Here is a 21548-nt window from a genome sequence, read left to right as displayed (position 1 = left end):
GCGCGCCGCCCGCGCCGCGCCCGCCCGCCGCCGCCGCGCGCGGCCATTGGCGGCTGCGCGCAGGCCACGCCCAGGCCACGCCCCCCGCGCGCCGACGTCCCCGTCGGGGCCCGCGCGTGGAACGCGTCCCGGAGCGGGGAGCGGGGAAACGGGAACCGGGAACGGGGAAACGAACGGGGAAATGGGACACGGCCCTGAGACACGGGGAAACGGGGAACGGGAAACGGGGAAATACACGGGGACACGGGGCACGGGAAACGGGGAGACGCGGCAGGGCCCGGGACACGGGCGGGGACCGGGCGCAGGCTGGGGTGGGGGCGCGCGGGAGTGGGGAGGGGAGCGCAGGAATGAGGTGCGGGGCGTGCCCACGGTGCTGTGCGGGGTCACGGTGGGCACAGCCCGGGGCGGATGAGGGCTGGCGGTGGGAGATGTGCGGGTTGAAAGGTATCCCCGATCCCCTGAGAGCCCGCAGCACCCTCACCCCGCTCCCCCATCCACTCAACAGCGGCCACGCGGCCCCAGGGCAGCCCAGCGGGTTTATTATGGAGGGGACATACAGAACAGCCGTGCCAGCCCAGGGCACCCCGGCACAGCCAGGGCTTGGCACAGAAGCGGGGCCGGGGGGCGAACGCAGGGGCTGTGGGTGTCCCACAGCAGGATCCAGCCCCCAGGAGCTGCCCCGCAGCGGGATCCGTCTTCCCGGGGGGCTGTGGGTGTCCCGCAGCAGGATCCATTCCCTCGGGGGCTGGTGGCAGGGACGCACGGGGATGGCAGGGACAGCGGGAACGGGTCCTTTTGCCCCCTGGTCCATAATGTATATAAATATAGAAGCTGTGTGTATCCATCCTATGTATATATGTACATCGGGGGGCTGTGCCACCCCCGTGGCGACCTTCACCGGGCCGCCCGGCCCTTCTTCACTTGAGCCACGCGTCGCTGTAGAGGGAGCGCGCCTTGGCGTGGCGCCGGGACGCGGCGCTGGCGTTGAGCACGGCCACGCTGCGGCGGCTGGAGCTCACCACGTCGGTGACGAAGCCGGCGCAGTCGGAGCAGACGTCGCGCAGGACCGAGCCCTGGGCGTAGATGTGGGGGAATTCCTCCTCCACCCGGCGCCAGCACGGCCCCGAGAGCGAGCTGCGGCACAGGGCACCCCGTCAGCCCCCGCCGGCGGAGGAGGAGGAGGAGGAGGAGGAGGGGAACGGGGAGGAAGGCTCAGGGACTCACTGGAAGGGCTCCCTCCGGCGCAGCGGCGGGGCCCTGGGCAGCAGCGAGCCCGGCAGGCTCTCGAAGCCCAGCGCGTAGACGGGGATGTGAGCCAGCTTCTTGGAAGGCATCTTCATCTGCCGGAATGCGGGAGTCAGGGCGGGACGGGACAGCGACAGCGAAAGGGACAGGGATGGGGTAGGGATAGAGCACACAGGGATGGGGATGGGTCAGAGTGACAAGACAGGACAGGAGTGGAGTGGGATGGGGCAGGGACAGGGAGAAAATGGGGCAGGAGAAGGGCAGGGCAAGGGGCACAGTGGCACTGCTCAGACAGAGCCAGTCCCTTACCTTTAGACTGCAGGAGCTACAGACAGACCTAGGGACAGAGAGAGGTGGGTGAGAGGGCCCATTGTGGGGACCTGCTGCTGCCCTCCCAGCCCTGTGACACAGCACAGCATGGCACAGTTGGGCACAGTGCTCACCGCTTGCAGAAGAAACACGACGTGGGCCAGGAGAAGAGAGGAAACTTGGCCCTGCAGCAGCAGCAGACCTGTGGGCAGAGCAGGGTGAGCTGGGGTGGGTGGGTGTGGACACACGGTCCCCAGTCCCTCCAGCCCCCATCCCCATTCCCACCTTGCCCCTCCGCAGGCTGCTGTACAGCTCCTTGCTCTGCAGGAACTTCTCCATCTCGGCCTTGACCAGCACCCTGCGCACGTTGATCATCTCCTCCACAGTCAGGGCCAGGCTCTCCACAGGGTGGCTGAACTCCTGTGACGGGGGGGATGTCACTGCACTGTGACACAGGGCACGGTCCAGAGCACTCCTGTGCCAGGGCAGAGCCTCCAAACATGGGCAGAGCACCCCTGGCATAGGCAGAGTGTCCCAGGAGAGGCAGGCTATTTCTGGCACAAGGACCCCCCAGCCACCGTGTATCCTTGTGCCAGGCTGCCATGTGCCCACGGTCATGCTTGCCTGGTGTCCCCAGCCCCAGTGTTCCCAGCTGAAACCCACCAGCCAGAGGTGCTTGGAGCTGCTGGCAGGGGCAGCACTGGATCCATCCTCTGGCCTCTCCTCCACAGCTCCGAGGGCAGCCCGGGGCAGTGCTGGGCCATCTGGCAGCGGGTGGCAGCTGGCAGGGACAGAGCCTGCGGGGAGGGACAGGGAGGCTGTGGCCACCACCGCTGACGGGCATGGCACAGAACCCCTGGAGACAGGGACATGGCACCCCCGGGGGTACCTGAGCGGGGCCGTGGCTCGGGCTGCAGTGGCTCCGGGTCCCGTGGCACAGCCTGGTCACCCCCCAGTTGGCTCTGCAGCTGGGCCAGGTCCTGCTCCGAGAAGGAGCGATCCCTTTTCAGTGGCACCTCCGTGCCCGGAGAGTCCTCGTCCTGCAAGGCCGTGGGCACCGTGTCACCAAGGGCACCCTGGCACCCCCGTGTCTCCCCACCTCTGCAGGTTCTCCCTTGCCTCGGAGAGGTTCATCTCCTCCATCTCGGCCAGGGTGGGCGCCTTGAGCAGGACGCGTGGCCGTGGGCGCGCGGGCACGGCGCTGGCCGGGCAGCGGGACAGCTCGAGGCAGGAGCTGGAGCTCAGGCGGCCGGCGCAGGCGTGTGGGATGCAGGGCAAGGAGCTGTATCCTGCGGAGGGACGGGCTCAGCGCCGCGGGGATGGGCACACGGTGACACAGCGCAGCGGGGAGGGGACCCGGGTACCTTTCTGCTCCACGGGCCGGAGCTTCCGCTCCTGCCTGATCTCCTCCAGGATCTTCTCATGGAGCGTCCTCTGCTTCTGGGGCAGCGGCCGCAGCCGCCGCTCTGATGCCTGCGGGATACACAGATGGGACCTCAGGTGTGGCCATGGCTCAGGGGTGGCACCCATGGGACCCACCAACACTGTCATGACAGGGAGGTGGCCCGGTGCTGGCACTCACCTGCTTCAGGGGGGGCCGGGAGCGGATGAAGTCGAGTATGAGCTCGTGGGCATCTTTCTTCACCCGGGGGGGGATGTCTCCATCCACCTGGGGAGGGAAGGGGGTCAGTGCCAGGCTGGAGAGTGGCAGGAGGGGCTGGCACGGTGGCCACGCTCACCATGACCTTGCGGAGTTTGTAGTTGCGGGCACGGATGTCCTGCATGAGCATCTCGAAGGGCGTGAGCTGGTACTCGGTGGGCAGAGGGTTGAACTGCTTCTCCTGCACCTTCTTCAGCTTCACACCGTGCCGCAGCTCCCGCATCAGCTGCACCCACAGCCGGGCCTGGGGGGACACACGGACACGGTGTCAGCACCCACCCGTGCCCAGCTCAGCCCTGTGCCCAGCTCAGCCCCGTGCCCAGCTCATTCCCCGTGCCCAGCTCAGCCTCCGTGCCCAGCTCAGCCTCCGTGCCCAGCACAGCCCCGTGCCCAGCTCAGCCCTGTTCCCAGCTCAGCCCCATGCCCAGCCACACTGCTGTACCCAGTCTGTGTTGCGCAGGTTGCCCAGATCTGCCACCGGCCGCTCCTCTTCTTCCTCATCCTCCTTCAGCTTCTGCAGTAGCTGTTGGGACACAAGATGCTGTCACCTTGTCCTGGTGGCACTGAAGGTGCAGCCAGGACTGTGCCATGGGGCTGCAGCACTGAGGTGCACCCCAATTCCTGGTTCCCAGGCAGCACAGCAGTCTGGGAGAGGCTGTACGGCCAAGCACCGGCACCAGCAGCCCTGGTTGGCATGGGCAGAGGGAGCAGTGCAGCCTCCCCCATTCCTTTGTCACTGCAGGTGGTTTCCTCGGCAGGGCCCTGGTGCCAGCAGCCCACGCTCACCTCCTTGGCATCGCGGATCTTGGCGAGGAAGGCCATGAGCTCCACGGTCTCTGCGAAGAGGGCGCGGCACACAGCCTGGTAGTGCGCCGGGGCGCCGGCGGGGTCGGCCAGGCGGGCGGCGCAGCAGCGCATGGCCTGGCCGAAGGTGCGCACCGAGCGAGGCGGCCCCTCGCCCCCCTCCTCCTCCTCATCCTGCCCCCCGTAGCCCTCGTCGGCCGTGGCGCAGCCGCTGTCCTCGGAGTCGCTGTTGGTCATCAGGTCGATGAGCTGCTCCAGGCGCGGGCTCAGCTCCCGCTCCTCGTTCTCGTCCAGCCCCCAGTCCAGCGCCCGGTACACGGCAAAGCCCAGCGACTGCACCATCTGCGGGGGACAGCACCGGCTGGGGCAGCGTGCACCCGGCACCAGCTGGCCCCAGCCCCTCCTTGGTGCTGGTCCCGTCCCAGGACCTGTGACCCCCGGGCGAGGGGGGCAGGTGCTGTGCCCAGCCCACCCCGGGCCGTGATGGCAGATGGGGCAGGTCACCGGCCCCCACGTACCTGGGCTTCGGCCGAGGGCGTCAGCAGCACGGGCAGGTCTGGGGAAGGAGGGGAGAGTCACCCACGGTCCGTGCTGAGTACCCCACCCCGCATCACCCAGGGACGTGGTACCCACCCACTCCGGCCGTGGGGTGCCCACGCTGAGCTGCTCACACCCCCCGCTGCTCCTCCCCCCTTCCCTGGCTCATCTCGTATTTTCCTGGTCCCAGGGCATGGCTCCAAGGCACAGTGGGCACCTGCACGTTGAGCCCTGCTACCAGACAGTGCTGGCACAGCCTCCCAAGGCACCCATGTACCCCTCACTGCGAGGGCTGGAGGGAGCTGAGAGCTCTGCATCCATGGGGAGATGCCCCCCTGTGGGATGTGGGCACTGGCAGTGTGGACACCAGGAGTGTGGGCACCAGCAGCACAGGCACCGGCAGTGTGGGGCCTGGCAGCCACAGCTGGAGCATGGCACACACGGGGAGCCCAGGACACGCTTGTGGGCAGCTTCCCACGGGAGCTGGAGCCCAGGACACGCTTGTGGGCAGCTTCCCACGGGAGCCCTCCTGGCAGCTGCAGGAAAAGGAACACAAATGGCCTCTGCAGTGTCCCCAGGGCTCCCGGCTCTGCTTCCCTCATCATTAGCTCTGCATTGAGCTGATCAATGCGGCAGCCACCAGGATGTGCCAGCCGTGTGCCAGCCATGTGCCAGCCGTGTGCTAGCTTTGTGCAAGCCAGGAATGGACAGGAAAGGCAGCACAAGTGGTGGCCCTGCCATGGTACCACACAGAAGCCCATCAAAAACCATGTCCTGAACTGTGCCCAGCTCCCACTGCAGTACCAGCCCCTGGTGGGTCCCAGCAGCTCTCACCAGTCACTGGGGCGCAGCTGAGGGGGGAATTCCCATAGAATGGGGGACTGGAGCGGTTCCAGAGGGTGCTGCTGGCTCACCCAGCCCAGATCCAGCCCCGTGCCCTGGTAGAGCTGCAAAGCCACGTGCCAGGCTGGTGCCACCACCTGCAGTGTCACCCAGAGGCACCCAGAGCCCTCCCAGCCTCAGGATTCACTGTGAAGGCTTCACTGGTTCATCCCTGGGGAAACAGCTCAGGCTGGCACAGGAGCAACCCGGGAGCAGGAGGCGGCACAGTGGCACTGATAGGTGGCACTGGCAGATGACACCAGCAGGTGACACCGGCAGGTGACACTGGCTCCAGCCCTGCAGTGGCTCAGGACAGGGTGTGGGGCCGTTCCCGTGCAGGACCAGTGGAGCCGGTGTGGCCACGCCGTGCCCAGCCACCATGGGCACGTGCCATGCCTGTGCGTGTCCCTGCCCTGGGCATGGAGCCACCTGATGCACCCGTGTCTGCTCAGCCACTGGCACCAAGGACACACGGTGACCTCGCAGTGTCCCTGCCCAATGTGAGCGAGGCCCCACAGCGACCCCACGACACCAGGTGCCATCCCCGGTGACCTCGCTGTGGGGCGAGACGGGTGGAGGTGCTGGCCATGCTCCAAGTGCTCCTCGTGGCACCCAGCCACCCGGTGGCACCGCTGGCAGCCAGCCTGGTGACACTCTGGAACCGTCACAGCCATACCTGGCAGTGCAAGGCACCTGTGGAAGGACGGCTGGGAGGCCAAAGGTTGGGATGGCGCTGTCCCGTGTGCCACTCCCGGGGCCTGGAGTGGGGCACAAGATCCCCTGCGGTGCAGAGGTGGGTGACGGGCGCCCATGGATGTGCTGTGTGGGTGCCCACGTCCATCTGTCCTTGCTGCGTGTCCTGCAGCCCCACGGTGGTTCCAGGACCACACAAACACCCCCACACCGACTCCAGCCTCCCTGGGTCACCCCGTGCTAGTGACCTGGTTGGTGCCAGTGCGGGTATCAGTGCCACACCAGTGCCAGGCCCCCGGGTCACCAGCCCACCCCCTCCCCCATGCCCCGGGCCACCCCTTGCCCCGATAGATACCGGCAGTGCGGCTGGCACTCCCCTCGCCCGGGCTGGGCATGGGGCTCACCCTCATCCCTGCCGGTGCCACCTTCCTGCTCCCGGTGCTGGCACCGGCCCTTTTCCCTGTCCTCACAGCTTCTCTGATGACCCCCTGCACTGCTCCCCTGCTGCCGGTGCCCCGATGCCTGCCCCACATCTCCGGTGCCACTTCTGCCCGTCTGCCGCTCCGGTACCGGTTCTTCCCCGCCGCTGCCGGTCCTTCCCGCTGGGGCCTCTGCGGGTCCCCCCCCCGCTACCGATCCCCCCGGTCCCTCCGCGTCCCCGACGCCGGTGCAGCACCCCCTGCCGGTGCCGGTAAGTCCCGGTGCCGGTAAGTCCCATGTCCCCGCTCTTTGTGCTGGTAAGTCCCGGCGCCCCGGATCCCGGTGCCGAGAAGTCCCGGTGCCAGTGAGCACCGTAGGCTGCTCGCGGTGCCAGCAAGCACCGGCGCGGGTAAATCCCAGAGCCTCGCTCCTTGCACCGGCAAGCCCCGGTTCCGGTAAGTCCCGATATCCCGGATTCCGGTGTTAGCTAGCCCTGGTGCCGGTAAGCTCTGGTGCCCCCGTACCGGTAAGTCCCATTTCCCCGTTCCTTGCGCTGCTAAGCTCCGGAGCAGGAAAGCCCCGGTGCCGGATCCCAGTGCCGGTAAGCTCCGGTGCCCCGCTCCCGGCGCCTTGCTTTCGGTGCCGGTGAGCCCCGGTGCCCCGCTCCCAGCGTCGGTAAGCTCCGATAAGCCCCCGTGCGTTCCGGTGTTCCGGGGGTCTGTGCCGGTAAGCCCCGCTAAACCTCGGTAAACCCCGGTGCTCCGCTCCCGCGGTGCCGATAATGCCCAGAGCCGGCAAACACTGGTGCCCCGCTCCCGCTGCCTGTAAGCCCCGGTGCCCCGGTGCCAGCCGGTAAGCCCCAGCAAGTCCTGATGCCCGTAAGCCCGGTAAACCCCGGTAAGCCCCGCTTGGCGGTGCCGTCCCGTCCTCCCCCCGCGCGGGCGCCGCCCGCTCCCGCCCCCCCCCCCCGTCGGCGGCGGCCCTCACCGTGCGGCGGGGCGGGCAGGCGGAGGGAGCCGTCGGCGCGGAGGCGGATGTCGGCGGTGCGGAGCGGCGCGGGGGCGACGGGGGCGGCGGCGGCGGCGCGGCAGCCCTGGAAGCAGAGCGCCCAGGCCTGCTCCTCGTTCAGCGGCTGCTCGTAGCACTTCAGCACCTCCTCCAGGGACAGCTCCCGCGGCGGCCCCGCGCCCGCCCGCGCCATCGCCCCATCCCGCACCGCCGAGCGCGGGCGGGGCGCGCCGGGCGGGGGAGACGGGGCGGGGCCGCGCGGGGCCACGCCCCGACAAGCCACGCCCACCCCGGGCCCGTCCGCACCGCTGGGTGTGAGGAGGGGCGGGGCGGTGAGAGAGGCCACGCCCCCCGCCCCGGCACCGGCACCAGCACCGGCATCGGCACCGGCACCGGCACCGACACCGGCCCCACCGCAGGCACCTGCCGAGGCTTGGGACGGCGCAGGATGTACAGGGCCGGGCGGTTCGGGACGGTACGGTACGGTAACGGGAGGGTACGGTGGGGCACGGCGCGGTGAGCTCGGTACAGTCTGTCACGGCACGGTGTGGCGTGGCACGGTATGGCACGGCTCGGTACTGTGGGATATGGCTCGGGACTGTCTGGCACAGCTTGGGGCAGAATGGGATGGGGCAGTAGGGTGTGGCGTGGTACAGTATGGTACGGCTCAGGATGGCACAGCTTGGCATGGCACGACATAGCTCGGCTGTGCATGGCTCAGCAGGGCACGTCAGAGCTCAGCAGCGTGGCTCAGAGCAGCACAGAACAGCTTGGTACCGATGGCATGGCTTGGCATGGCATGGCACGGTACAGCCCAGTGTGGCACGGCACGGCACAGCACAGCACAGCTGCAGAGCTGGGAGCAGGGAGTGGTTACGCTGGGTCAGCTGGGTGCAGAGTGCAGGGTTCAGGGCACACAGCTGGGCACAGGGCACAGGCGTGGATTGCGGGGCGTGCGATGGGGGCAATGCCCAGCATGGGCACGGAGCAGCGCTGGGTGACACCCCCGAGGGACACGAGACACCCCCTGTGCCCCAAGAGGAGCAGGGTGGCCGTGGTCCTGGCTTGGCCCCAGCCCTGGCTCTTGCACCGTTGAGCCCCCATGTCACACGTGGGACAGCATGTGCAGGGACACGATGGCCTTGGCACCAGAGTCACCTGGGGACACAGGAGCAGGAGTCAGGGCAGGAGCAAGGATGCCAGTGCCCATGGGGACTCCTGCCACGAGGAACCTGCCTTGTGGGGTGCTGGGAGAGCCCTGGGGCACTCAGCTGGGATGAGGAGCTGGCACAGGGAAGGAGCCAGGCTGGGACAGGAAAACTTCCTGGAGGGAAGGACAAGAGTTCCAGGTGCCAGAGTGCGGTTTGGGCATGGCCAGGAGCAGCAGGAGCTGGGTGAAGGTGCCAGGATCTGCTGGAGTCTCTAGGCAGACAATATCCCATGGGAATATGGTGTGGGGCTGGCATCCCGCAGCCACTGGGAAAGTCTGACATGAGAGCAGGATCACCTTTGGGTCCCTTCAGACACACGGCAGGATTGTCCTGACAGAGCAGAAAGGACAACCAGTTCATGGGAAAGGTCAGAGGGAGCAAATGAACACTCTTGTCATGATGAGCTTCCCATTTCCATGATGGAAGGAGAATAAAACCCTATCTCAGCTCCATTAACCAATGAGCATAAACAGGGATCAATCCCAGAGCTGTGCTGGCAGGGCTGGGACAGGGACAGAGCTGACACATGGCTGCTGTTCTGTCCCACACGGCCAAAGAGCTGCTCCAGGGCTGGAGATGTCTGTCAAAGAGCCTAGGATGGAGCAGAAAAGCCTTTCAGTGCCAATCCCAGAAAACCTGAACAGTGCCAGCTCCATCTCTGGGGAAGAAACTGGGATATTGGAGCTGGGATACCAGCCCTGCGTGGTGCCCTGGGGTTTGAGAAAGGGGAGAAGGGATACGTGTGATCCAAGGTGTCCGTGCATCTCTGGGAACCTCAAATGCACCGTGGGCGGGTGGGACCGTGCTGCAGGGAGTCAGGAGCACGGTGCCAGCTGCATCTCCAGCCGGATCCGCACGGGATCCTGCCCAGCTGCAGCCCCCGGCGCGGCGCCGATAGCTGGGTCTGGATTGAGAGGTTTGGATGCCCGGTTCACCCCGGAACCAGCCGGGTTGGAGCCTGCTTGGAACCGGGAGCAGGGCCGTGCCGTGCCGTGCCAGCTTTCCAGCGCCTCCGGCCACAGCCGGAGCGGCACCGTCGGGGATGGGAGCGGGAGGACGTGCGGCGTTTGAAGGAAAAGCCACCCTGCAGGATTCACGGCAAGGCATTTGCATGACAAAGCACGGAGCCCTTTGCTTTGGGTAAATCTGTAATTAATACTGAATCGTTGTGTAATTAAAAGCTACCGGCATGGAAAACTCAAACAGAAGCCAAGCCTGTGTGTGGATGAGGGAAATAGAATTAAAGCCAGAAGAAACAGGGGGGAAAGAAAGATGAAGTGTTTGGGAAATGGTGTCAGAGCACTATGGGAGGGTTGGAATCCTGACTCTTGCAGTGTGGAAGCAGGATAAGGTGGGGAGCTGGGATGGAGAGCAGGCAGAGCCCTTCCCCAGCCACCTGCAGCAGGGCTGTGCCACTATTTCCTCGTGGGTAATCCATTCCCGTGGGTCTCAGCTCTCATATGCAAAAATAAATTCCTCCCAAAGCCACAGGAACCTGGGATGAGCGCACAGAGCACCTGTGGGGTGGATGTGCTCTCCTGCTTTCCCTCCATGCTGCAATAAACTGGGAACATGGAAGGAGGGAGCATTTTACTGGGCCATTTTCTGCTGCCGTATGCTGGCCAGAGTTTGAGGGGGGACACTCTGAGAGACAGCCTGGGGACACTTGTGACCCTTGGGGGCATCAGGGGGGGACCTTGGGGACACCATGAGGACCTTAAGGTCACCCCTGGAAACTCCCTGAAGACCTTGAAGGCATTCCAAGGACAATGGGAACACCACTGGGGATGCTGGGAATAAACACTGTGAGTACTCTGGAATGCCGAGCTCACAGTTGGATGCCTGCTGGGCCCAGTCGTGATGGGGGATCCCAAAAGCTGGGGCTGCCCAGACCCCCCAGAATCTGGGGCTGACACAAAGGTGCAGATGGCACTGGGGGTTAAGGCGACTCGGGAATGTGACTCTGGCCAGGGTTCCCAGACTCGGTGGGATCCCGTGGCACTGTCCATGCTGGATCTGTGCTGGATCTGGATCTTCTCCTGGCTCCTGGCAGCATGTGCTGCTGACTCACACCAGCACTGCAATAAACCATCCACGGCCAACCCCAGCAGGAGCTGCTTCCTGGCGCTGGACACACCCCGAGGACTTCATCTTTCCATAGGGAATTGCCCCTGCTGCTCCCATCCATGGTGGTCGACAGCAGCGGTTCATCATCAGGAAGGATCGGATCCGAGGGAAAAATTCCTCTGTGAATTCTGCTCTGCTCCTGGTGAAACTTTGTGGCCATTCAGGACCTAAAGAGATCTGAGGAAAAAGAGGGAGAGGGCTTTTGGACAAGGGGTGGAGTGCCAGGGCAAGGGGAATGGCTTTGCACTGCCAGAGGGCAGGGTGAGATGGGATATTGGGAAGGAATTCCTGGCTGTGAGGGAGGTGAGGCCCTGGCACAGGGTGCCCAGAGCAGCTGTGGCTGCCCCTGGATCCCTGGAAGTTGGACAAGGCTTGGAGCAGCCTGGGACAGTGGGAGATATCCCTGCCATGGCAAGGGGTGAAACGAGATGAGCTTTAAGGTCCCTTGCAGCACAAACCATTCCCTTCCAATCCAAACCATTCCACAATTCCATTATTTATTCTCCCAGCAATGCTGGTGATTCTTCCCTTTGGGAATTCCAGCCACTCTTGTCCCCTTCCCTGGGTGGGATCAGGGTCAGCAGCTCAGACCTGAGAGGATCGGAGCTCCCCGTGTCCCACACACTCCGAGCTCACACCCCACACCCACAGCGGGTCCTGTTGCCGTGTCCCTCACACCGCACAGCCACAGCGGGTCTCCTCTCCGTGTCCCTCACACCGCACAGCCACAGCGGGTCCCCTCGCCGTGCCCGACCCCCCGTGTCTCCCCACGCCCTCCTCGTCCCCTCCCGCCGCCCTTCCCAACATGGCAGCGCCGCCTCAGCCACCACAGAGAGGGTGGCGGGGGCGGGACTACGCAGCGCTTCCAACCAATGGGCAGAGGCGGCGGGGTGGGCGCGGGCGGCCTCTGCTCCCTTCCAGCCAATGGGATCGGTGGGTTCGGCCGGCGGGAGCCAATGGCGGCGCGGGCTCTCGCGGCGGGAAGCGGCGGGCCGCGATGGCGGGCGCGGGCGGGAGGAGCTGGCGGGACCTGCTCGGTACGTGAGGGCTGAGGCGGGCCCGGGGCGAGCTCCGCGCCGGGCGCTCCCTGCGGGGACAGCGGAGGGGACAGGGGAGCGTGAATGTCCGCCCTCTGCCTTCCTGCACCCCTTCTCTCTATCTGCACACAGCCCTCCCTCTGCCCCCATGTCCCGTTCCATGCACCCCGCTCTGCCTTCCTCAGAGCCGCCGTGTCCCGGTACTCAACATCTGCCCTTGTACATCCCTCTCTGCTTTCCTCAGAGCCCTCGTGTCCCGGTACTCAACATCTGCCCTTGTACATCCCTCTCTGCTTTCCTCAAAGCCGCCGTGTCCCGGTACTCAACATCTGCACTTGTACACCCCCGGTACACAACATCTGCCTTTGTACCCTCCGCTCTGCTTTCCTCAGAGCCGCCGTGTCCCCATACACCCCCTCTCCCTGCCCTCATGTCTCCCGTATGTTTTCCTCACACCCCGCTCTGCCTTCATCCTCAGCAGCAGGAGCGGGAGGTGGTTTCGGGCTGTCTTGGGAACTCACTGCTCAATAAACCCAAACTTCTCAGCAGGGAGAACCAGGAAGAGGAAAAGCCCCTTTGGGAGCACAGCAGAGCTCCAGGGAGCGGCTCTGCGGCTGCTGGATCAGCACCAGAACCTGGCTGACCTCCTCCTGGAGGTAGGAATGGGACAGGGATGTTCCAGGGTGTCGTGGGCTGGCTGGGCAGCGGGAGAGCCCAGCTGGAGGTGGGTGCCACTGGCTGTGGAGTCAAGGTCCCAGGAACACAGTGTTCCATGGTACGTGGAGAGAAAAACCAACAGTGTAGGAGGAAGATGAAGCTGAAAGCTCCGTTTTGCAGAAATGGGATTGTTACCCCTTTTCCATCAATGTTGTACGGACTAAAAATGGTTAAGCATGGTTTGGGACAAAGGGAAATCCAGCACATTTTCCTTCAGATCAGAGCTGTCTTCTTGTGAATCTAGGGAAGACAATTCAGAAGGGACTTGGCTTTTCCCTGAATTACCAACCACACCTGGCTGCCCTGGCTGTCCTCATGACAGCCTTATCTTCTCATTCAGCTGCCTTCTCCCTCTCCTCACACACTGATTTTACAGTTACAACACATAATGAAAATATCTCCTGTAGTTCAGGATCTGGATTTCTCTAGAGAATATTTCCCGTTATAAAAAGAAAAAGGGGATTTAACTAGAAAATCAGCCAACATTTGGACAAGTTTCATCAAATATTTATGGCCACATGGCTTCACAGAAAGGACTTGAAAGGTAAGGATTATAAAAATTCTGCTCCTGGTGCTGCTGCTGAGCTGTTTGGTCCCTGGGGATGAGGAACTTTGACCTGTATCTCCTTTTTTATGCATAAACTGACAATAACTAAACACACACCTCTTGTAAGGTGAAATCTGTGCTTTTCCACTCCCACGTGGGAGCTTCGTGTAAATTTGTTGTCAGTTGCTCCAGCAGTGCAGGGATAGGTTTATGTATAGGGATAGGTGACAGACATCTAAGAGTTCTAAGGTTTTATTTGGTTTCCAGGTGGGAGATCCAACCAAGCCAGGTGTGCAGGATGGGGCAGAGCACCAGGGAGTGTCACCAGAATCTTTTATAGGTGAGCATCTACCAGACCAGATGTGGGGAAGAGCCCTTCCTCAATACTGAATTTCTGTCTTTATGGGCATCCGCAGTTTTACTTGCTTTTCATTGTTCTGCTCTTGTTTCTTACTTGCCTGGTGATGACAACCTTCTGCTTTGCTGTTTAGTCTCTGTTCTGCAGGAACAGGCCTCCAAACTGGGTGTGCCCACAGCGACCTTGGCAGCCAAAAATGCCGTTGCCAACGTGGAGCGGATCTGCCAGGATTCTGCCAGCCCCTCAAGAGTCCCACTGCTGAACTCTGACCAGAGAGTAAGGGGAAAGCTTTATCTTTAATTTGTCAACAAAACAGCACTGTTAGGTTTCACTTTAAGCCCAGTTTATCTGCTCTGATTAAACCCCAAACATGAGCGGAAAATTATTCACTGAGGTGTTCAATTTGCTTGCAGAAGTACAAGATACATAAGAAGTTTAGGCCTTTCCCCTAAATTCTCTCCATCATTTGAACCTTTAAAAAGCAGCAAACAGGGCAAAGCAACAAATTGCTTTTCTGAGAGCATATTCACAAAGAGAAATATTTCTGCTTCGTTTCCGGGGTGATGCCAGAGGAGGCTGACCTGCTTGCTTCAGACTGTGAAGGATTTGCTGGCAAACAACATGTTCTGTCGCTCCCTCTTCTGCCAGGAAATGTGGAAAATGAAGGTGAGAACTGATGGAGAAACACTGTGGTGTGGTGTGGTGTTGACCATGAGGATTCATCTCTGAATTCCTAAGAATGACTGGTTTTCCTGACCTTCCAAAAGCATGAGCTGAATTACAGATGGTGGGACTTTTTGGTTGCTCTGTTTGTTTTAGAGCAAATTTAGTGGGAACTTCCTTGTCTCTGCAGTGGGATTTGCTTTTTCAACCCAGTTGAGGTTTGGAATTATTTGAATTATTGGAAACTGCCACAAAAGATCATTGACAGCACCGTGGTGATCAGATGCTGGTTTTGGGGTGCTCTCCAGGTCCAGTGCAGAAACTCCCAGCTAGCTGTGGGATGGCACAGTCCCAGAGCCCCTTGTGTGCTTTTCCAGCAATATTCTAAGTGTCTTTGGCATCCTGGTTCTCCGCTTGGTTTACCTGGGAATGGTGATAAGACAAGGTGAGGTCACAGAGAAAGCAGATAGCAGATAACAGCTTGTGCTGACTGACAAATGGGATGTCTTGATTTCATTCGGGTGTATTTTGTGGAGACAGGTGCTGTGCGTGGAGTCAAGGGTTTTTTTATGAGTGGGACAGTTCTGATTGCTCACTGCTCTCATGGGAAAGCAGGAAAAGGCTGATCTGCCCAGATAAAGGGCTGTGCTCTGGTCTCAAATATCTGCTCCTGAGCTGAAAATAGCACCTGTGTGTTTCACATGCTGATTAGGATCTCCTGGTCCTGGGGAAGACACGGGGATAAGGGAGAGATAACTGTAACTGAGGGTGTTACAGTAAGAATTAGGTTGTGAAGAAAAAGTATGTGGGCGAGTTTGGGGTCAGGGTGTGAGGCAGCTGCTGGTCACAGCAGAAAGCTGCTGGGGCTTTGGCTTTTCCCTGTGCCCAAGGCTCCCAAATGCCTCTTCCTTCTCAAGGTGGGGAGGTTTTGTGGAGGTGTTTGTTCTGCCTGGAATGATCAGAAGCTGCTGCTGCTGCACCTTTTCCCTGCCAGGTGCACCCTGCAGCGCAGTTTTGCTGGCTCAGGAGCAATGCCTGGTGCCTGGTGCAGACTTTTGTTCCTTTTTCCTTTGTGTCCATCAGCCTTTCTGCCTGGATGATTGCAGAGTCTCTCCCTGTAGTCTCCTGCAATCCCAGCTCTGTTGGGATATGGACTTGAGAGTGGCAACCTTGTTCCACAGGGACTAATAAACAGTTAGTAGACTAAAAGATAATTCTCTAATCTGGATCTGGATATGCATTAACAAGACCTGAAACTCAGTTGTCTTATCTGTTTCCTGGGATATCCCTGCTCCTTTAAATCTACAGAATCAGCATTATTCCAGAAGGAAAAGATGAATATATTCATTACTTGTCCACAAAAATATAAAATTATGATGCATCTACAACCCTAAAGCACCCAAATTCATCGCCAGGTATTTCCTGCGTTGTCAATTTTAAATTTTAACAGCCGCTGGGAACAGAATTCAGCTTTTTTTCTCATGTATCATGTGCAATAGCCAAATGTTAATGTGAGCTGCTGGTGACATCTCCTTAGGAGCCGCCGGTGCTGGAAGCCGTGTGGCACCTGCACAGCGGGGACATCGCTGGCCTGGCAGAGCTGCTGGAGAGGTGAGCAGGGCTCTGGGGGGTGCAGATGTAGCTGATCTCCCAAAGCCTATTGAAACATAATCAGGGATTATCATGAGTATTCTGGACTGAGGATATGGTCAGGTGCTGGCAAGGGATCAGATTAGCAGGATTTAGGAGCTGCTGTGGGTTTGGGGGGTTACTCCGGGGTAATTAGCCCAGTTTAGTGCAGTGGCTCCTTGGTGACCACCAAGTGGGCTCGAGAAAAAGTCTTGCTCTGCAGAATATGGGTGTTTCCATCTTCACAAAATCTTACAATTTTTTGGTCTGGCAAAGTTAATCTCCAGGAATTGTTAGTCTAAGAATTTTAGGTTTTGCCCCCCAACAAGTGTCCAAGACCAAGTTGGGCAGGGCTTGGAGTAACCTTCTGTAAGTGTCCCTGCCCAAGCAGGGGGTGAAACAAAATGAACATTAAGGTCTCTTTGAAGCCAAACCATTACATTATTCCATGATACAGAGCTAACAACTCACCCATTTGTGAAGTTCAGGTTGTCTCCTTATTGTGTCAAAGGAATGTCCCAGTGATTTTTGAGGCTTCTGACACTTGCTCACTTGTCTGTTCACAATGAAAGCAATTTAAGGGAACCAAAGGCATAGATTAAGAATTTAATTTCTTTTTTGAAGCATTTTTATCCAAGTGTCTTAGAAATTGGAACTGAAATTCTTCTAGCAGTGGTTTCTCAATGGAAACTTTCATGTCGGGGATGAGGAAATACTTGGATGCACAATTTCACCCACGTTTTTCCTTTGCATGTGCTTTTTGTGAGATCTTTTTATAAAGCAAATAATATAAAAAACAACTGCTTGTAAAGCAAATGTGCTGGTCCAAATTAAATAAACGAAGTGGCATATTTAGAGCAGAGTGCACGGGTGGAGAGACAGCCAAGCCTTACAGAAAGCAGGAGGGATTGAACTGAAGGTGCTTTTGTGTTGCAGGAGCCCAGCAGGCCCAGCAGCAGTGGAGTGGCTCTGCAGCAGCCTCTGTGGCCTTTGTGAGCAGGCTGGGGACATCCCCTGTGGGGACACGGAGCTGGCACAGAGAATTCTCTCAGGCAAGGCCCTGGGCTGGGTGCAGGGCAGAACCTCAGAGGTGCAACAACGCAGGCTTCACTTTGTGTTTCCTTACTTCATTTCTCTGGGGAATATATTTTTAATATGTTTAGCAAATTTAGCAAATTTTCTGCCTTTAAAAAATAATTAGTTTGAATTTTTCTGTCCTTTAGGGTTATGGTAACTCAAGAAAGTGTAATTATGAGGGGCCTGGTTCAGGGATGATACACTGGCACTGTGACACTCTGCAAAGTCCCAGAGAGATTTTGGGCTAGAAATATTTCAGAGTTCCATTTCCCCCCTGTTAATTTCTATTCTTTATTTTCTTGGTTTAGTTAGGAAAAAATCCCTCCAGTGTGTTGAGTGTGGACCAGTGTAGCTGATCAACTACAGCCCCTCTGAGTTCTGCAGAGGTCATGGAGCATAACTGCAAATTCTTTACACTTTATAATCCTTGAAGTTCTGGCTTCTTTTTCCTGGGCATAACTTTACTCCAAGACAGTAAATGATTCCTGCTGAGTGAAGGCTTTTTACAGACTGTTGGGACAGGTGGGAGAGGAAGGAGCAGGTGACCTGTGTGCAGAGGGGATGCTGGAACACCAATTCCTTCTTGATTTGCAGACTTTGCCATCGTGTTTCTTCAGAATGGCTTTGAGCAGGCTTCAGAGCTGGGAAGGAAGGTGGAATTCCAGAAGGTTGCCTACGTAAGGACAGAATGAACCTGGTTGCAAACGGTGCTTAAATAAAACAATTCCATTAATCTCTGGCTCTTGCTGAGTACAAATAATTCAGAGCTTGGAGCTGCGAGGAGAGGGTGCTGGTACAGGTACAGGTACTGGAGTAGGGGAAATGGTGAAATCAGAATTTAGACTTTTTGTGTGGAGAATTGCTCCAAGGTGGCACATCAAGGGTTTTTTTTAACTTCCTTTCACCTGGATTGCTTGGGTGTTCCATTTGAATATGAGACATGGAATGTTGTAAGGTTGGAAAGTGCTGCCCTTCTGTCTATTTTATCTGTTCTATTGCAGAGCCTAAGGTCTAAGGGAAGCTTTAAGAGGGACAAAACTCATTGAGTCAATTTACTTTTTCTGCATTGAACTGCAGCCCTTTAAAACTCTAAATCCATTAATTTGCCAATTTTGAACAGATCTGCCATGCTGTCTTACAGAGAATGCTGGCATGTAAGTATTGCTGTGATCCCAGCTTTGTGCAGCCACTGCTGTTTCCAAGACTTCTATTCCTTGCTCCCTGCTGAATCCCTAAGGAGAAATCCTTTGCCTGGCTGCTTTGTCTGTGTTGTTGTGCATAATATTTATGTCACTGATTTTATTTGCCACTGCTTTCCCTGTCGTTCTCTTAAAGTGTCTCCAGACACTGCAGATAATTTCTTGCCTTTTATACTACTTTTTTTTCCTGCTCCCAGCTGTAACATCATAGAGATACCTGACTCGATTTCCTGATTTTTAACAGGCTTGCTTGGAAGCAGGTGAAACACAGAGGTTAGGCCAGGATCAGCTTTGCTTCTTAGATTTTATTTTTTCTGCCTAAACTTTGAATTGACAGCATTGAGCGATTTTGCTGACTCATGTTTGGATTTACAGGCTGAGGTTTTCTGAAACCTCTATTTTTATGCTGAGCCAAGCCATCTAGTGTAGGTGTGTAGTCTCTAAACACCAATGTCCATGAACTGCAACGTGCCTGCCCTGGCCTGAGCTGCCCTGGTGCCTCTGCTGAGGGCTCAGCGCAGCAGCGCCTGATTTACCAGCAAATCCTGATGCAGAAGGACTAAAGACACACGGAGGTTATTTTTGTCCTGTGTCACAGCTGATCCTCACGGGGAGATGCTGTACCTGCTGTTGTCACACTCCTTACCCCCCTGCCATGTCCCACACCCCGGCTGGTGTCACCTGACAGTGCAGCTGCTGTCACTCCTGTCTCCTTAGTGACAGCGCTTTCCTTGCTGGCAAGTTTCCTGCTCAGTGCTGCTGCAGAGGCTGCTGCTTTCTCTCTGCTGTAAGGTGACCCCCATGCCAGGCCATGGCACCTCCCCTCCATCCCTGTGGGTGCTGCCAGCCCCATCCCTTGCCCCAGGTCTCGCAGGGAGCACTGTCTGTACACAGAGATACCTCACAGACCTTGTGAGTTCTTCCAAAAAGGGAAAGCAGCAAGAGAAGTGCTTTATTATTTAATATGCATGAATCCCATCTCAGGTGGCCCTTTAAGCAGTTGAAAACCAACCCTTCTCAGCAGAGGAGCAGTGATTTTGGAGGAGGAGGAGCAAGCTGTTGGCAGGCAGACAGGAGTCTGCATCCTGCTCTTCATTTGCCCTTCCCGTTTGCGCAGCCTGCACTGCCACACTCGCAGTCTGTGTGCCTGCAAAATGCATTACAGGAGGTTTATGTAAGATATTTTATTAGTCCATACTTTTGGATCACCTCTGAGGAGTCTCACTTCATTAATCCCTGGAGAACATTAGGATTTTTAATGTAAAAAAATTCCCTGCTGCTGAGGACCTTCACAGGAGGAGAAGGACAGGCTGGGAGTAGCATGGGAGCAATGTGTTCGCTGTAATGATCTGGCAGTGTTGAGCTGCTGTGCCTGAAGATAAGCTGAGTTTATCTCCTTTGCTTTATTCTCTCCTACTTAACCTTAAAGTATTCCTCAGCAGGAGAGAGTGTTACATCCTAAAGCTGTGGTGGCATGTGAGGGACATCTGCTTCTCTGGTTCCTGCCCCTGCTCAGGGTTTTTTCTTCTTTTCAGGGTTTTTTTCCTTAACGAAATGATTTGAATACACAAACCAAGCTCCATTAAGAGTTGAAAGAGGAGGGTTTTCGAGGCAGGGTGGCACAAAGCAGAAGTGCTGCTGCAGCAGACTGCAAAGCAGAGGGTTTCCCAGTCTGTGGGCTCAGAGAGGTGTGGGCTGATCATCGCCAAGACAACGCGCTGCGCAAGCTGCCAACCTGTTTGATCTCTACCCGTCGTTTTGGGGCAGATCGAGCTTTTAAAGGAATTCCTGCTATGCAAATGGCACATTACAAACCCTCCCCCAGCCTGCCCTTTGTCTGGACCGTGGTTTGCAGGGTGCTTAATTCAGCTTGTGCAAATCCCTGCCTCCAGACAGGCTTCACGATGCTCACACTCACAGATGCATTAGGGCTGGGTTTGGAAATGAAATACTGATTTATATGCATTTTTAGATGGCTTCATTAATAGCACGTTCTTGGGAATGTTTTAAAATTGGTTCAAGGTCAATGGTAATAGTTTCTGAGTCCCTGTGTCACTTTGGAGAAAATCTGGTAAGAATTTAGCACTGCTGAGTGGCTTCTGCACATTTCCCTAGTGGGGTCACCTTTGTAAAGGGGCACAAATTGCTCATTCCTGTTAATTCCCATGTGGGGTTTAGTGTTACAGTTCTTTTCTCACTGGGTTTTTGTGTGTTTTGGGGTCCAGGGGTGCTTGATGCTGTTGGTAAAGAGAAGCAGGAAGATGTTTCCATGGTGCAAGCTGTGAGGTTCTGGTAAGAAACGTTCCAAACAGTGTCAGGAGGAGGTTTTTATCCAGTGTTGTACTTCTTACTGAAATAGGAGCAATGCTGTGGGGTGTTTTTTACTTATTTACACACCCTCCCCACCTCTTTCAGTGCTATTTGTGCTTGGTATTCTCCTCTAATAAAATATGTGCAGATAAAAATGCTTGTAAAAAAGATAAGGGCCAGGTAGGAAAGTGGGTTCTGGCAGTGCTGGAGCCAACCCTGGACTTCCCTCTTGTCATGCCAGAAATTCCCCATCAAGTTTCCTCACTGCTTCTTAGCAGAAACATCTGGAAGGTGAAATCTGCAATCCCTGCTTCCATACTTGTTTCATTGAACTGCTGTGTCACCTTCAGCCCTGTGCAGGGATACCCCTCAGACTCACAATTCATCTGCTGGCTACATAGTGTTGAGTAACCATTCATTTTTTGTTTTTTTGTTTTTTTTTTTTTTAATACATATCAAAAAGTATATAATTGTGGCAATCTGAGAAGATGGATGTAGAATAAAAATCAGTCATTCACCCTAAGCTGCACCTGGTTGTTCCTATTTCATCAGCAGCTGGTGGATCATATATTATCACACCTGACTGCTGATATTTTTCAGTCTGGCTGATCACCTGGCTGACATTGTTTCTGGTATCTCCTTGTCCTTTGCAGGCTGAATGTGTTCAACGTGTCCCTGTATGGAAGTGTGGCTCACCCCGATTCCTTGAGGCAGTTTTTCAGACACACCCTGACCGAGGTTCTCACCTACAACCCCGTGCTGAAAGGTGGGAATGGGCAGGGACAGGGGTCTCCAGGTGTCTCCAGGTGTCTCCAGGTGTGTCCAGAGCTCTGTCCCACACTGAGTGGGGCCCAGCCTGCAAGACCCAGAGCCAGAGCAGCCTCCAGGCTTCTCAGCTCCTTCCTGGGGTCTGTAAAAGCAGGGAGCCAAATCAGACAAGAAAAGTCATCTCAGGGTCATAGCTCGGGAGATTTTTGGCAGGAAGATTTTAATCCCGGATCAATAAACATGAAGCTTGATGTTTTTAGGAATAAATATGTTTGAGCTATGAAATCCACTGTAAAGTCCCCACAAGCTGTGATCTGGAGCTGCTTGTCTGCTGTGTGGGAGAGCTG

The 21548-nt window shown here is 57.5% G+C and overlaps 2 protein-coding genes across 2 annotated transcripts in view; one reads left to right on the top strand and one right to left on the bottom strand.

Annotated features, from left to right (window-relative positions):
• Positions 1–517: 517 nt before the first annotated feature.
• SPIRE2 (spire type actin nucleation factor 2) lies at positions 518–7767 on the bottom strand. The gene is made up of 15 exons (XM_021526985.2): positions 7538–7767; positions 4537–4574; positions 4001–4360; positions 3657–3737; positions 3294–3458; positions 3137–3223; positions 2919–3027; positions 2674–2843; positions 2444–2594; positions 2218–2351; positions 1840–1974; positions 1689–1756; positions 1555–1582; positions 1225–1340; positions 518–1134 (listed from the first exon to the last, which is right to left on the bottom strand). Exons 1-15 carry the CDS (start codon positions 7749–7751, stop codon positions 918–920), a joined length of 2073 nt encoding a protein of 690 aa, XP_021382660.1. The 5' UTR covers positions 7752–7767; the 3' UTR covers positions 518–917.
• A 189-nt stretch (positions 7768–7956) lies between these two features.
• Positions 7957–21548, top strand: part of FANCA (FA complementation group A) — a gene marked incomplete at its 5' end in the record, with an annotated part of 36568 nt that continues 22976 nt past the window's right edge. Inside the window, 11 exons of the mRNA XM_031505835.2 lie at positions 7957–8038; positions 12480–12589; positions 13465–13537; positions 13689–13831; positions 14126–14221; positions 15756–15829; positions 16784–16899; positions 17519–17601; positions 18045–18078; positions 20349–20415; positions 21087–21199. Of these exons, the coding sequence (XP_031361695.2) occupies positions 7957–8038; positions 12480–12589; positions 13465–13537; positions 13689–13831; positions 14126–14221; positions 15756–15829; positions 16784–16899; positions 17519–17601; positions 18045–18078; positions 20349–20415; positions 21087–21199 (991 nt within the window). The remainder of the gene's footprint in view (positions 8039–12479; positions 12590–13464; positions 13538–13688; positions 13832–14125; positions 14222–15755; positions 15830–16783; positions 16900–17518; positions 17602–18044; positions 18079–20348; positions 20416–21086; positions 21200–21548) is intronic.

The sequence above is a fragment of the Lonchura striata genome, chromosome 13 (genome assembly GCF_046129695.1).
Source record: "Lonchura striata isolate bLonStr1 chromosome 13, bLonStr1.mat, whole genome shotgun sequence".
Classification (NCBI taxonomy): Eukaryota; Metazoa; Chordata; class Aves; order Passeriformes; family Estrildidae; genus Lonchura; species Lonchura striata.
This window is presented reverse-complemented; position numbering and strand designations above follow the sequence as displayed.